Source organism: Mandrillus leucophaeus, unplaced genomic scaffold, assembly GCF_000951045.1.
Source record: "Mandrillus leucophaeus isolate KB7577 unplaced genomic scaffold, Mleu.le_1.0 Scaffold1336, whole genome shotgun sequence".
In the NCBI taxonomy this organism is placed as follows: domain Eukaryota; kingdom Metazoa; phylum Chordata; class Mammalia; order Primates; family Cercopithecidae; genus Mandrillus; species Mandrillus leucophaeus.
Genome location: NW_012101295.1, coordinates 569,386 through 586,665, shown reverse-complemented (window position 1 = coordinate 586,665; position 17,280 = coordinate 569,386). Strand labels below are relative to the sequence as shown.

General features: G+C 36.4%; 1 protein-coding gene across 1 annotated transcript in view; it reads left to right on the top strand.

Moving 5' to 3' along the window:
- Positions 1 to 17,280, top strand: part of ADAMTS3 (ADAM metallopeptidase with thrombospondin type 1 motif, 3) — a gene marked incomplete at its 5' end in the record, with an annotated part of 60,141 nt that overhangs the window by 4,005 nt on the left and 38,856 nt on the right. Inside the window, 5 exons of the mRNA XM_011973051.1 lie at positions 12,166 to 12,249; positions 14,435 to 14,591; positions 15,341 to 15,446; positions 15,829 to 15,972; positions 16,604 to 16,736. Of these exons, the coding sequence (XP_011828441.1) occupies positions 12,166 to 12,249; positions 14,435 to 14,591; positions 15,341 to 15,446; positions 15,829 to 15,972; positions 16,604 to 16,736 (624 nt within the window). The remainder of the gene's footprint in view (positions 1 to 12,165; positions 12,250 to 14,434; positions 14,592 to 15,340; positions 15,447 to 15,828; positions 15,973 to 16,603; positions 16,737 to 17,280) is intronic.

Below are 17,280 nucleotides of genomic sequence, written 5' to 3'. Positions count from 1 at the left end.
TTTCAGAGGAAAAGGAGACTTTTAAAATGTTAATAAAATTTAGCTAAATTTTAAAAAATTATTTACAGTTCATAAAACAGTCTCAAGTAATGATAAGGTTGTAAAGCTAATCATTAAAAAAAGCCAGTGTTACTGGGAAGAGAAACTGACCTAGAATGTTTAAGTTATTTTTAATTTTAACTCAATCATAATTTAAGCGTAATGAGAACACTTAAAAACACAGTATTTGCTATTATATGTCAGCAGTAATGTTAAATCTCTTTGGTTTATCTGCTATTTTAAATTAGCCATGCAAGTTGTCCACTTTTTGGATACAAATATATTTAATCTATTTCAGGGCTGTATTTCCTAATGACAGTGATGACTGTGCGTGTGAATGAGGTAAAATTCTGTAGGTGTTGCCATGCAAATGTTTGGCTACAGGAAAGGTAGCTCACTATGTTAACACTTTTTCTCTGGAGGCTTGAGGGCCAAGTGAACAAGTTTGAGCAGGCCCTAGATGATTTCGATATAACTTCCCAAGAAAGGAAGGAGACCCTCTAACTCATCCCCACACCTTTGTGAAGCAGTGGAGAGAATAATCAGGTGTCTTCCATCTGCTTTTGTTTAACCTCTTTCTATTTTGTAGATCTTGACATTTCACCAAGCTTCCTATATGAAGAAGAAACACATGGATATGAACCTATCCAATGTTTTAATGTTTCAAATAAGAGATTTGTCATATATGTTAAGCCTTTCTTAGGATTCCATATCATATCTTGTTATATTAAGAAATGTTTATAGTTTTACTATCTTGTAGCATGGTTGACTTGCTGGGAAAGTGGTTCTCAGCTGTGGGGCATGTCTCATGCTATAAATATTGACGCATCGTCTGCCATGTGCAAGGCCTATTTTAGGTATTGGGAATATTCCAATAAGCATGATAAAAAATTGTTGACCCTCTTGGAGCTTGCCTGAATCCTTCACCAAGCTTCAAGAGAGTAGAGTTTTTAAAGTTTTAATTTCCTGACATGGTCCATAATTATCAACCCAAACCTCAACAGGAGCAGTTCTCTAATAGGTTGATTGTTCCTTGAGTACAGTTACTGTATATTATTAAGCCTCATAATTATATCAAAAAGTGTCTGCCATGTGGTAGACATGCAATAAAATTTTGATTGATTCAGCCTTTTAATAAATATTTTAATGCTATATACCAGGTATATGGTGGTTAACACAAAATAAGCTTATTTCCTGATCTCAGCGAGATTATAGACTGGTGGAGAAATCAAATAATTACATCATAGGTTACATAAGAACTATGCAAGGAACTGACAGTTTGCCGGGAAAGAGAATAACAGAGCAAATGGGTGATAGAGGTTATACATAGACATTTTGATTAAGAAAACCTTCTTTCAGGAACTGATTATTAAATTGGGACTTAATGTAAAAGATCCAGCCATTTAATAAGGGCATGTGTTTTAGTAACTAAAAGAAGGTCATCGTGGATCAAGTTTAGTGTGTAGGAGTCAGGCAGAGCTAGGAGAAGAAGGCAAGCATCTTTCAGGTCATGGGAGGAGCTTGAATGCAGTATTAAGTACAAAATAAAAGCCTTTGAGGGTCGGTTCCTGCTTCTCTCGGTCTTGTAAAGAAAAATTGAAGAGGCCTACGGACAATGAAGACAGACCCAACTGGAAAGTGAGTATAAATGTCTAGGCAAGAGAGGATGGTTTATTAGACAATGAGGACTGCAGTAATAATAGGTGGTTTACGGTAAAATCAGTAGGATTTGTTATTGAATCCATGGGCTGAGGGAAAGAGATGAATCTACCATAATTTATACTTTTTTTGGCTTGAACATTCTGTTTGTTAATGGTTCCATTTATGTGGATGAGTTGGTCAATGAAGAAAATAGATTGTGGAGAATTAAGGTTAGTGATGAAATCTTTGAAGGTACTTGAAATCATCTAGTTTTGCATCTAGATTCAAAATAAAGATTTAATGTTAACAGTGAAGGATAATACTACTAACATTTTAGTTCTTTGTGCCTGAAACTCTGATAAATACTTTACATAAATTATTTAATACTTTCCAACTCTAGGATGCGTTCGGCCTTAGTCCCAGTTTACAAATAAAGAGATTGAAGCTGAAAGAAGTTAGGTGATGTTCCCAGGGTCAGACAGCTAATATGGCAGAGTCAGGACCTGAGCCCAGATCTATATCTGCCTTCTGAGCCTGAAGCTCTTCCTCCCCAAACTTCACTGCCTCTCATTACAAAGTTGAGTCATTTTATATATCTCTTGCTAGATAAAACTCTGATTCCTTTATTTGTTTCTGTGTCTTGTCATACAACTCAAGTCTTTGAAATGAGAATTCAGTTAGTTACCTGATTGAATCAAACCAGCTAGCAATCTTGTTTAAGATTCTAACAGGATGATGAGGCAGATTTTTATGGTTAAGAGGGTAGGTTGTTTTCTTTCAATGTGCCAGATATTTTCCATCAGCAACACCTTGCTGTCTGTGACAGGTCAAAGGTATCTTTTTTTATTTGCTAAGATCTGTGAAATGGTCTTCTGGGTCTAATGTGCCTATTAACATTTTTAGAGTCCTGTAAATAATAGAATTTATGCCTTAATCTCAGGATTTATTAAATGATAAGAAAGCAGTTCATTTAAAAGAGTGCCTCCCAGTACAAAGAAACAGTCTTGGACTTCTAAGAAATTATAAATTATTGAGTGAATTCATCAATTTCTTTGTGTATTGAAATTAGCTATTTACGATGGACAGTGAACCAGCATAAATGGGTTATCTGAACAGGGCAAGCTTCCCTAACCAATATTTGTAAAGAAAATATAAACTCCACAGAAGTACCCTGGCCCTTAAAAAGTATTAATGGACTTATTCAAGAGTTAGCAGCAAATATATGTGGTTACTGGTTACTTAACGATGGTTATATAAATACACTACTTTTGATTTTTTAACTTTTTCTGAAAACATTGAATGTGAGTGCAATGCAGATTTACCTGGAAAGTATACATATTCATGTAACCTTAGCATATCATGTAGCAGTTTTCTGTTCTGAGTCATTATCAATAATCCATTTCTTACATTTGAATTCAAATCAGTCCTCTAGGCATTTATTCACCTAGCACATATAACCTACCATAGGCAAGGTCCTATTAAATTATTGGGAGACAAAAATTAATAAAACATAGCTCCTTTCTACAAGGAGCTAATTGTAGCAGGTAAAATTAACCAATCAACAAATGATAATACAATGTGATAGAGATCTATAAAATATATTAATCTTCAAGAGATTCAGTTGCAAAGTACTATGTAAACATGAATTGAAAAAGAGAGGATATGGTTTGGCAAATAATGCCAGTGGCCATTGAAATCTTCATAAGAGGACATGTCATTTCAGTTGGACTTTTCCAACTCAATTGGCATTTTCCTGCTAGAAAAAGGGGAGAGAGGTTTTTGGAAGATGGGGAACAGCTTGTAACAAGATACTAAAAGTATTAGTTCATGGAGTCTTTGGAGCCACTCTAGATTGGCTGCTTGGTAAAATTAAAACGTATTTAGGGGAGATGGCAGATGAGGAGACTGGAAAGAGAAGCTGGGGCTAACTTTAGAAAATAATAAGTGCCATACTCAGTAGTTTGAATTTCATCTTGTCAAAGAAGAGTCATAAAGGGTTTTTAAGAAGATTAGTGACTTGATCAGTCCGTGTTTTAGAAAGAGATGCATTATTAGAATTATTTGGAGGAGAGAGACTCTGTTAGACACTATGCTATGAACACAGACACATAGTTTCTAAGTTCATAGTGGCTATCTAGGTCCATACTCCTTGTTATGTACACTATACTTCCCTCCCTCAACAAACTGTCTTAATTTCCCCGATGTGGATTGAACATACCAGATCACAGAGATAGATTGCAGCAAGCACAAGTCGCTTCAGCCACCTTTTATAAAAACATACTCACCTTCCCAGGAATATCCTGAATCTATCACTCTAGAAGTAAGTCCCCACATCACATGCTACCTTAACATAACACAACATCCGCACAGTATTGCCGATTAAGAGGTCCCTTAGATTTTTACTGAAACATCTCAGTTTCTTCTTCCTTTCCCCCATTTGCTTTTGCAGCCTCAAATTCCTTCCTGAAATTCACACATCCTTGTTTCTTAGGTTACAGATATCAGACTGACCTTATCCTTCCTTACTTTATTCCAGCCTTTATATTTTCCCGGGTTGTAAAACACAGAAAAAGTTTATAGCATCCTGTGCTAACCCATCTTTCTCAATCTTGAGGAAAGGTAAACAATTCTACCTGGGCTTTTGGTATGTGTCCATTGTTACAAAGGACACAAGAGTCTGTAGGGCCTCACAGCTGACTGCCTATTCTTGGGCTTTCCAAAGCTCCTTTGATACTTAAATGAAGTAAAACATAATTCACATAAAAGGAAAGTCTCATGTTTATTGAAAACAACCATCGACCCTTACAATCTTCCTTTCTGGAGAGCTACTAAAATGTGCCCAAATCACCTACATACAAAATATTTACAAAAGTTTTAACCCGTTATTGCAACAGTCTGCATGAGCTGGATGGTTACTAAGCTGCCGGGTGTGGAGGTGGACAGGTTTGAGAGATGTCTGCAGTACTTGGTAGTAGAATGACTCTAATACTTGAAGAAGAAGAAGGAACCAAGGATGATTTAGTCTGTAATTGGGATAAAATATTTAGAAGAGAAGAACAGGTTTTAGAGACAAGATGGGTGTGTTATGAGGTATCCAGGTATACTTCTAAATAGATAGTCCTATTACTAGAGTTGAACAGATGGCCCTCACGCATGAGAGAGAGATGAATCACTGTTAGATATATAAAAGTTTGGGGCCAGGCATGGTGGCTCATGCCTGCAATCCCAGCACTTTGGGAGGCCAAGGTGGGCAGATTACCTGAGGTCAGGAGTTCAAGACCAACCTGGCCAACATGGTGAAACCCCATCGCTACCAAAAATACAAAAATTAGCCAGGTGTGGTGATGTGCACCTGTAATCCTAGCTACTTGGGAGGCTTGGGGCAGGAGAATTGCTTGAACCCAGGAGGCAGAGGTTGCAGCGAGCCAAGATGACACCGTTGTACTCCAACCTGGGCAAAAAGAGTGAAATTCCATCTCAAAAGAAACAAACAAACAAAGCAAAACAAAACAAAAAAACAAAGTTTTGAATTTATCAGCCTATAAGGTATTGGTTGAAGAAACGGCAGTGAAGAGAATATTGCAGGGGAAACAGGTATCAAGAGAACAGTCAAAAAACAAACAAACCAACCTTGAGCAACCCTGACATGTAAAGGTTAGGCAAAGAAAATAGAGCTAATCATGCTAAAGAAACAGAATAGTGTCATTGAAGAATATCATTGTAAACAGTACCACATCCCACAGAACATTGTAGATAGGTTTTTTTTTTTTTTTTTTTTTTTTTCATGAAAGAAAGTTGAGAATGTTACTATCCCTAGGAAGGAAGCAATTCAACAAGGGGCATGGAGGGGATTTTTGGAGTGACTGTCTAGAGACTCAGTGCTTCCACCATGACAAAACAGCAACAACAGCAACAAAACACAACATAGAACAAGGTATTTGCGAAAAGAGAACAGGCACTGATATCATATAGACTTGAGAGCTTTGCTAATCATTTGAGGAAAACACTGCGTGTCCTCTCTGGGTCTCAGTCTCTTTATAAAGTAGCAATGAGAATGTCTGTCCTCTATAGGATTCTGAGCTCTCTAATATATGTTGAGCTTTTGCACTTGCTCTTCCCTTTGCCTAGATTGTTTTTTCCCTCAACAGTCACACAATTATTCCTTCCTGTCCATGATTCTCCCTTTCCTGACTACCCAATCCCAAATAGTACCCAATCTTCACCTCCTCTTGTCCTCCTCTATCTTGTCACTCATATATTTGTTTTCTTGATTACACCTATTCCCATTTCAAATGACATTGCCTGCATGTCTTTTTGCATTTATTTTTTTCTTACCTATAGGCTGTTTTACCCAATAGAATATATGCTTCGTAAGAGCAGAGAGTTAAAGGTATTGACTATTCCATTCTCCACCCCTAGAACATTTGGGCACATAGCAACTGTTCAATAAATATTTGATAAAAGTATCAATAAACAGTAGTTATTATTAATATGAGATTGGAGATGAGGGAAGAGTTGGCAGATTGGAAGACACCTCTTTATTCTGAGGAAAAGGAGCATTGAGTATGGGGCTGAGAATCCAACCAGGTATGAATTTGGAACTTTTACCTACGTAAGAGATAGTTGTAGACAGAGTAGTATTTTTCTCAGTCCATTTCAGCATTCTTTTATATCTAGCCAGAATCATTTAGGCTATCTTGTCAGTACTTGTTTACTTTCAGTTAACCAAAAGTCTCTTTTAAAAAAAATTTTGTATATATGTGGTGTTTATTTGCTTCTATATGAATAATAGCAATAATTATAGCTATTTTTTTTGTACTTGCAACGGCCAAGCATCAAGTACTGAACATATATGAACTCATTTATTCCTTTCAACAATCCTATGAGGATAATACTGTAATTATCCCAGTTTACAGGTGAGGAAACTGAGGCACAGAGACAAATAACATGCCCAGCATCACACAACTAAGATTGAATCCAGGCAGTCTAACGCAGAGCTCATGCTCTCCACTGCTAAGCTATCCAGTCTTTCAAGACCTAATCCACCCATCTGAACAAAAAATGAGTATTGCTTTGTTGAAGCCAGACAGACAAAGCTGTTCATCAGCTAGTCAGACAAAACAGGTCAGATTGTCCTGCCAGCGAAATGTCCTGGGAGAATTTGTCCTGTCCGGGAACAAACCTGGAAGGAATTTTCATTTCAAGGAAAGGAATACTTGATTTGATTTTACCTTTTCCTCCCTCACATCATTGACAAACTCTTCCAATATCAGGTCATCTGAAAATTGAATTAATGTTCTGTTCACCCCTTTCTTCAAGTAATTTAATAAAGACTCTAGGCTCAACCCTGAACACCTCACAGAAAATCTACCCATGGTCCAATAGGTTGGCTCACATGGTGAAAAGATACTCAGTTTTTTTTGTAGATGTACTTTGGTTTGCATTATGCAGTGTCAAATACATCACTTAGAATGTTTATGCTGACTGCTTTTCTTGCAATCCAAAACACTGGTTGTACATTTCACCCTTGATTTCTTTTCTTGTTTCATTTTTCTTCTCTAGCTCCTCTTTATTTCTTCTCATTATTTTGTGGAATACTCTCATACTGGTCATCAATAAATCCTATTTATATTAAATTTAAACTCTGACTCCTCATTTGCTTAAAATTTACTTAAGGAAGATTATGAAAAGAAGCTGCAAATTTTACATTCTCTTTCTCAATATGTTTCCACACTATATTCTTAAACTCAAAGGTTGAGAATCGCTATTGATGAATTTAAAACCACATCCTATGTATAATGACAGTGTTGTGGCCTGCAGGTCTGTGGAAGTACAGCAAAATGGGTATAGCTATGACTCTGAAGTCAGACTGCTCATTTTTATCCCTTGCTTGTGTACTAATTGTGTGATCTCAGGCAAGTTACTTAACTTCTCTGGGCAATGAGAACGTCTGTCCGCTATAGGATTCTGAGCTCTCTAATATATGTTGAGCTTTTGCACTTGTAAAATGCAGTTAATATCTCTAAAGTTATTTCAAGGATTACTTGAATTAGTATAGGTAAAGTGTTTAATGCAGTGTCTGGAAGCTGATAAGCTCTCTGTATTATTAGCTGTTCTTTTCGTTGATTTTGCTTTTACTTCAGAAAAGTTACTTTCCTTTTCACTGAAAGTTGTAAAATTACTTTCTTAATAAATAAGAATTTATTTAGAATTATTAAGAATTTCCTAATAAGAATTTAGCCCATCTTGACAGATTCAAATTGCTAATTTAGTATATCCTTTTAGTTATTTCTCTATATTATTTGAGTGTTAAAAACAGCCAGATCATGAGAATTTCCTTATGCCTCTTATGTAATTTTGTAATCAGATGACATTTTAAAAAGTCTAAATAATGATTTTTTCCAATATTTTTCTTTGCTCTTAAGAGTCAAATGAGTAAGCATTTAAAACGTAGCATTTTTCTCAGGTTATGATATTTTACGATTCTTATTTAATTTCAAGGAGATTGTTTCATTTATGTGTAAATATAGGAAAACACTGACATACTGACTGGTATGTAAGCACATTCAGGTGTATGAAGCAGCTTGTCCTTTGCCCCTCTGAAGCATGCATACTGCCATCTGCTGGAAATAGCTTTTAAATGATTTTTCCCAATAATTTTCTTGATAATTTAAACTAGGTGTTTCAATGAGATTGAGATTTAACAAATTTCAAATAGAAGAATCTTGAGGTCCCTTTCAGGAAAAACTATAATTAGGGCAATTGTTTTTCTTGAACTTTTCAGGTAGATTATGAAAATACACTCACAATTTTTTTTTAAACTTTGTGCGTGGATGGGGGATAGGTGCTCAAGTACTTTGTATTTTGCTGAGTATAGTTATATGGCATCTTGCTTGTTTTGAGCAACAACACTGTGAAACAGACAAAGCAAGTAAAATTAGAGTTTGTCAACAAGAAAAGCAAGACTCAGGTTAAATGACCAACCAAAGATCACTCAGTTTATTCATGGCCAAGCTGGGAACAGAACCCAGGGTTTTAAATATCTAATAATATGGTGCTATATTATTTCTCCAACTCTTATCATACTCTATGTATTTCAGAATATAAAAACAGTACATCTCAGGAATTGATAGGGCCTGGCAAGATGAAAAGCAGTCAAATTATTAAATATATTTTAGAAGTGAATAATATGGAGGAACTTTTTTAAACCTTGAAAATCAAAATAATAAGATACAGTGCTTTGTACAGTATAGACAGCTGGTTATTTGCCACTTTGAAAGAATACTTTGTGCTATGTAAAAATGTGATTCCCTTGTATTTGATTATTTCTACCTGTGATAATTTATGCGTATTTTGTGAATCTCAGAATGCATGCTGACTCAGAACATTCTTAGACTGATTTTGGTTTCTACTGGGTCACCCTGTTTTCCAGTTAGCCTGGCATAATAGTGACTTTTGTTAAGTAATACTTTTATTTTGGTGAATGGTAAATCTGAATTTTAAAAATGCTCTTTTATTCATTTTATAATATATTTGCTATTGAGATTAATAATTTTGTCCATTGTACTTTCTTGACACTGTGTTAATTTATAATTCACTAAGTACAAATGAATTTACTAATTTAGGATGACCATATGTACATTTTATACTAACTCAAATATCACAAGCTATTTGTCATTATTCCCATCTTTCCTTCATTTTATTATTCTAAGACTTTCTGATGTAGGAGCTTCCTATAGCATTGATGTATTACATATGTTACAGTGTAGCTGTCACTGTTATGTGCATTGGCTTAAGTGCCTCCTACCCTTTCTTACTTCTCCTTCTCCAGAAATTAATTCACTCTTTCTGTCTCCTTTTCTTTAGTTTTGTTTTATTATTATCTAGTTTTGTTTATTTACTAACATTGTTCAACCTTATTTTAACATCAAGTGCATTTTACATTTCAACTTCATTAAACTAAGTACATGGTATAACGTGGTGTGCAAAGCCATGTTTCTAATTTGAAACAGCTGCTTTACAAGAAGCCTCTTGGGATAGACATGAGTCTCTGAATGAATGTGTTGGTGACAGGCCTGGCTGTTGACTTTTAACTTTTATTGCAACTATAAAGTTAGGGATATGTTATCAGATAATGAATCCAGAAGAGGAGGGGTGGAAGAGTTGATTCACTTTTCAGTTAGGCAGCATGAAGTGTGGCATAAGATAAGAGAATCAGCCCATGACTAAAAAGCACATAAGAAACAACAGCTTTGGTCTAACATTCACTTTTTCTTTATATTAAGCTGAAATTCACCCCTTTAATAATGTGAATGGTTTTAAGTTTTATTTTCTATAGCTATTAATTCTTCTATGTTTTTCTTTTCCACTTCTTATATTCTAATATCCTTAAAAACCCCTTCCTCCCTCTCACTCATAAAATTTTTGAGCAATTTGTTTGCGTGAGTTAAGTCTCTTAATTCTCACCCTAACCCTATGAGATATTATTTTTATTATGTCCGCTTTATTGAGACTCAGAATAATAAAGGTCTCACAAGCAGTGAGGGGTTGAACCAGGATTTATCTGAGACTATTAATGTGGGGCATTCAGGCTTTTAACCATTATGTCTCCCCAACTCTTCTTTATAAGACACATTTTCTGACCTCCTTGCTGTTAGCTCTTCTCATGATATATTCATGTTTTGTCAAGCACCTCTGTCATAAGACAGCCCACAAAAATGCACTCAATACTTCAGGTTTTCTGTAGCCTAGAGTGGGACAACTTGGGCATGAGCTATCTGCCTGCACACTTACACAATACAAGTGTGTATTGCAGATTTTTTTCCACAGCTTGACTTATCTTGTGCAGGTATTAAATTGAGTCTTACCATTCTATGTATGTGAGTATGTGTGTGTGTGCACGTGCATGTGTATATATGTATAAATGTATGTGTGTGTATATTCATGCATTTTTCCACTTAAAAGGACTTTACATCTTTTCTTTTTAAGTTACACTTTGTTATCTCTAGCATATTCTAGCTTAGCCAGATTTTTTACTTCCACCTTTGCTGTTCTTTTCTTGTTTGTGACTCCTACAAATTCAATAAGTGTGCTTTCAGTCTACATTCAAGACCCTGATTTTTTTAAGGTTTTCTGTGCAGTCACGTTGGATTCTTGAAACAATTCAGTTGAATCTTCCTGGTCTGTGTGGCAAATCAAAATACTATGATTTGTGAGTTTCTTGTTTTAGAGCATTCTTCAGTCATTCTTGAGTTATATTTATTTTTAAAGCCACTCTCTATGAGATTATGCCTATCTTTTCTGTGCAGGTTTCAGATTTCTGTGCCTACTGTTCAAATCTCCCGGATCTGAAGCTGAGTTGCAGTTAGTTTTTCATCCCTCTTTTAGTCTTTTTAACAAGAGTCGAGTCGTTGTTTTTGGAAACAGCCAAGAACTTTGCATTCTAGCCTGATAACTCCACCTTTCTCCTTCCTGCTAACATTTGCCATGTTGCTAAGTATTTTTTATTTGCACTAATTTTGCACTAGCTTAATGAGAAGATACAGTTACAGTTCACTTCAGATTCATATCTGCCAGTAGCTCACTGTGTGTTTTGCATATCAGTTAATTTCTACAGGCTTTATTTTCCTCATCTATATAAAACAGAGTTGGACTGCGACCTCTGAGATTGCACTTATTCCAACATCTATGATTTTACAGTATACCGAGTCACTTTTAGAAATTTCAGTGAGCTGAGATCGCACCACGGCACTCCAGCCTGGGCAACAGAGCAAGACTGCATCTCAGAAAAAAAAAAAAAAAAGAAAAGAAATTTCAGCCTAATTTTTCAAAATTAAACAAAAAGCAGTGACTCAGAGTTGCATCCAGGGCTGACATTCATCTGATAGGTACTCGTAGAGTCTCCTTAGTAACTTAAATATTGGAGGATTTCTATCTTGTAGCACTTTCAAGCAGTCATTGCCTCAGCTGCCCCACTTGCTAGCTGGCTCTCAGATACACTAACACAGCTCCTGCACACAGACCCCATCGCCATTGGATCTCTCAACCAGACGTAGCACCCCTAGTTGTCACAGAGGCACCCCAGTAGGCAAATGCTTGCTGTTTTCCTTTACTGTGGTTGCGGGCAACTCACAGGCTAGCAAATGATTTGCCAAAGTCACCTTCCTGTGGTTGCTTTTGGCTAATGTTATATTTGGATTACATCATACGTAGACTCCTTCTAACACCGCACTAGTATAACAAGACCCTTTTGAGCATATCCTGTACGTTCATATTACTGTGGAGTTTACAGAATTAGCAATTTACATATCCAAAGATTGTTCCAAAGCCAAAAGTAAATGACTACATTTCAGGGTTCAGCTATTAAACTCAATTTAAAAATAGCAATTTACTTACCTATTTGTGGAGATTACACAGCTTATATGTACATCTCATGAAATCTTCAGTGTTTCCTTTCTTTTAGCAATTATCTTTTTTTGTTTCTAGGTGAATGAAATTTACCATGATGAGTCCCTCGGAGTGCATATAAATGTGGTCCTGGTGCGCATGATAATGCTGGGATATGCAAAGGTAAAATGTCTTAAAAAATGAATTGTAAACATTAGGGACTAGGTTAGCAAATAGAAGACTAAATTGTTCAAGCTATGTCTAACTTAAGGCGTAGATATATTCCACATAAACCCCTAGTTGCTTGAAATTGAGAAGAAACTGCCACGTGAGTGGAGACTTCCAAATTTGAGCAGATGATGAATGATTTTTGTGCGGCTTCCATTTGCTTATTTATTTCTGTCTAAAGATGTAGGTAATTCCCCTGACTTTAGGTGTGACTTATGAATGGAAAGAATGGATACTGTTATGAGGAGAGAGAATTTCCTTAGCCTAATGTTATCATCGAGTGTGTGTTTCATTTATTCATTAGAAGCAATTGTATTGAATGCCTACTAAGTGGCAGATATTTTCTAGGTGCTTGGAATGTACATTGAACAAAAAAGACAAAGATCTTTATCTTCTCTTGATTCACTAAAAACAATGTTTTATATACATATATCTTTCCACTTAAGAAGAGTGAGGTGCACAGTGAATGCTTTTCATTTAAAAGAGCCTTAATTTTTTCAAAAGCAAAAGTTGGATAAAAATGCACATAGTAGGCATTTCATATAAGATAATTGATTTTAGCTCCTTTAAGGAGGAAACATACGGGAAACAACTAGCTTAACAACTTCCTTGATTTAAAATTACACATCTCTCTCTCATAATTAATCCTCCTGATTATGAAATACTAATGAAGTTGTACATTTAGGAAATAGGAAAAATCCATGTGTTTGCATTTCATTAAATAGTTAACATCCACGTATCATTTTATAATGAGAGTGTCATCGACCTTTATCACATAAGCCTGACCTACTTTATATTGCCAACAAGGAATATGAGTTAACCCCAGCTGGAAATAACAGCCTCCAATTGGTGGTTAAAGCATGTGTTTGGAAAAGCACGTGATCAGTATATAAAAAAAGGCAGCTGATTTTATTAAGAATGTAAACACGGGTAATAACATTTGCTGAACTGTAACAAAATTCAGCCTGTCAGTCAAATAGGGACTGACTTTTGGTTCCAAGTTCAAATTTCATTTCATCAGAACTACTCTGAGAAGTGTGGCTAGTGGGTTCTTGAAGGTTGGGCCCTTTTCCTCCTGAACTTTTAACTCCTGACCCTAATGTGATGGTAGCAACATTCAACGAACTTCTTTTCTTATATCAGAACTGGAAGAGTCCACCCCTCTTCAGTAGCGTAAAGCTTAAAAAAATGGGAGTTTTTCTTTTTGTTTTTTAGTGTAAAGTTAATGTAATTTGATGGTTCTCCATAGACTAAGATTTCACCAGCCTTGCCAACTCATGGAAGAATTCATATTCTCCCCAAATGTTGATTAATTCTGGATCATAAAAAATAAACAAAAATCTTAATTAATATTTTATACATTCACATCTCTGGAAAAACATGCCAGAATCTTTCTCAATATTTTTGTTCTTACTTCTATGAAACTCAAATCTAAGCTGAACCAGGAATTATTTAGACTACTAAAATTATTACCTAAATGGTTAATATTAAGTTGCCTCACAATAGCAAATCTCAGTATCAAACATTCCTGTACTTTGGGAGGCCAAGGCAGGCAGATCATTTGAGGTTAGGAGTTTCAGACCAGCCTGACCAGCATGGTGAAACCCCGTCTCTACTAAAAATACACACACACACACACATACACACACACACACACACACACACACACACAAAAGAATAGCAGGGATGATGGTGGACGCCTGTAATCCCAGCTACTTAGGAGGCTAAGGCACGAGAATTGCTTAAACCCGAGAGGCAGAGGTTGCAGTGAGTTCAGATCATGCCACTGCACCTCAACCTGGGTGAGAGAGTGAGATTCTGTCTCAAACAAAACAAAACCATTCTCATAAATGGTATCACTTGACTTTCCCACAGGTAAAATTGTGAGATTCTCTCTCAAACGTAACAAAACTATTCTCATAAATGGCATTATTTGACTTTCACACAGGTAAAATTATTATTAAAATACCCTTCATGGGCATTTAGAATTCATAAATCACAGTGAATATCAAAATAAGCCCTAAATATTATTGAATCATTGTTTAAATACTTTAATCTCAAATTCAACTTCAGAGAAAATTATCAAACGAAGCCTTTGGGAAATTGTCATGTGTGGCTTTAACATATTGTTTTCTCTTAGTCCATCAGCCTCATAGAAAGGGGAAACCCATCCAGAAGCTTGGAGAATGTGTGTCGCTGGGCATCCCAGCAACAAAGATCTGATCTCAACCACTCTGAACACCATGACCATGCAATTTTTTTAACCAGGCAAGACTTTGGACCTGCTGGAATGCAAGGTATTGCCATCAATATGTAGAAGAAATACTTAAGGTCATGACTTTTAAAAAGCAATCCTAAATCAGGCAGTCTGTTCAAATGTTCAGCTCTCCACCACCATTTTCCACCACACTCCAGCCAAGCATACATTTTCTTTCTGATGCTTCCAGTGACTTCTGTGGAGTTCTCAATGCTAAAGCCACTTAAATACCATCATAAATTATACTTGCTTTTAAAATAGTGATTGTGCATTTGGGGCATGGAGGGGATGCTGTAAAATGCAGTGTGATTTCCACTAACTGCTTGGAATGAAAAAAGAGATGCCATGAGAAATGACTGCTGCCAAAGAGCTTTCTTCCAAAGTCAGCTTACATTTATCTAATAAATTCTGATGTGGACTTTGGAAGAAGCAGACTGATGATTTTCTTTTCAACATTGATGGAACTTCTGGCTTCCTTCATCAGTACCACGATGTGAAGGACCATTTACTAAAACAGAAAGACAGGGCTTAGCTGGTGGGCAGAAGAGAATGGTAACCCCGGGCCATTCCTTCCCTTAGGAAAGGAGGAAATGCAGACACAGTGAATCTTTTTAGAGACTGTTACCTGTGGCTTTCCCAAGAGAATGTGACACAATGCTAGTAGGGAAATAAAGCTGCCCCTGTTTCCTGAAAGGCTTTTAGTTTTTTTCCCCTAGGCAAAGGTCCAGTTGTAATTCTTAATGAGTCTTCTCATAAAATGAAAATAAAAGTAATTGTTATTCTCTACAGGATATGCTCCAGTCACCGGCATGTGTCATCCAGTGAGAAGTTGTACCCTGAATCATGAGGATGGTTTTTCATCTGCTTTTGTAGTAGCCCATGAAACAGGCCATGTGTAAGTCACTGCTGACAGCTATAAAGCCAAAAAAAGATCTTTTCTTTCCTGCTTCTCCCAGTATTGTTTCCTCTTTGGGCAGAATGCATGCCAGCATGCAATTCTTGTCTTTTGCCAAGTGTGAAGAACTGCAAACAGAGAAGAGGTCATGCACTGAAACTAAATGAGTGACTGGCTTGCAGAGGCACTCCTGTGGTTTTCAGAGCTATAGAATAAGAAAGGCATTTCTGTCAGGTTGCTGTCAATTTCTGTTTCTGTGACTTCTTCAAGAAAGCCACGCTGACTTAAAAATACGTTATTTCCCAGGGCTTATTTTCAAAACCAAAATTAAGTGAAGGCAGTAGCCCCTGATTCTTACCACTGAGGTCTTTTTGTGTTCTAGGTTGGGAATGGAGCATGATGGACAAGGCAACAGGTGTGGTGATGAGACTGCTATGGGAAGTGTCATGGCTCCCTTGGTACAAGCCGCATTCCATCGTTACCACTGGTCCCGATGCAGTGGTCAAGAATTGAAAAGATATATCCAGTATGTCCCCTGCTGCGTGTCATGAAAGTATTTATTTTATAGCCTACAGACATAAAACTGACTCTTAGGACTTGATCATAGCAAAATTCCTAGTAAATGAAAACTATTATTGATAATAAACATTTTCTTATGACTTAGAAGATTCGGCACAACAATTTTATCATGGAGTCATAATACTTGAAGCCATTAGTCTACAATATAAGTAAATTTTTAACTGTAATGTAATTTTCCTTTAGTAAGTTGTTATAGAATCTTTGATTAATGGTCAAACTTGAGGTTGCGGGGAGGACGGTCATGTGGTTCCTGCATATGGTACCAGCTGTGCTCTACAGTATAGGTGTCAGGATGTGCCCTACCACACCATGTGGTGGTTTAATTAGTGACTCAAATAATCGTGGCTCTACTACACTCCTAAGTCATGCTTGGTTTACTTTCCTGGCATGAATACAGGTAAAGAGTCTTTTTCTAAATGGAACCGAAACCAAAACCTTAAATATATGTTTTTGCAAAATTGCTGTATGATCTGTGATGAAATTCTAAAGTATATAAGCAAAGACTACTTTTTTTTTAAATCAGGACCTGATTTTTTTTAATGAACATTTAACTACATGCAATGTTTTTCTTCCTACAGTTCCTATGACTGTCTCCTTGATGACCCTTTTGATCATGATTGGCCTAAACTCCCAGAACTTCCTGGAATCAATTACTCTATGGATGAGCAATGTCGTTTTGACTTTGGTGTTGGCTATAAAATGTGCACTGCGGTATGTTGCTCCCAGTTGATGCAGATGTTGCATCTCGAAATCTGTTTGTGTAGCTCCCGCTTGGTGAGATTTGCAGACTCACTGGTGCAAGTATAATAATATCTAGCAATTATTTTGTGTTCATTGTGTTGCTATGTGCTACAGCTACATGCTTTAAATGTATTGTCTTATTTAATTCTCATGACAGACTAGAAGAGAGCTGATGTACTTTTATTTTATAGAAGATAAAACCAAGACTTAGAGATTAAGCAACTTGCTTAAGGCACACAGCTGGTAAACAGGGGAACTGGACTTTGAAACCAAGGCTGCCAGGCTCGAATCTTCACGTTCTTTTCATCCCCTGGTTTTTGTGACTTTCAGAGAAGATGACTGTTAAGCCTTAGATTTATTGCTTTTCTTTAGCTTGATGGCAGAATTCCATGTATGTGTGACCATAGGGAAGGATTGTGCTGGTATAGTCTAATAAAAGAATCATATGGCATAGCATGGAGGTCAGGACCTTGGGTCAGGTCCTGGATCTGATACTTCCTTTTTTTTTTTTTTT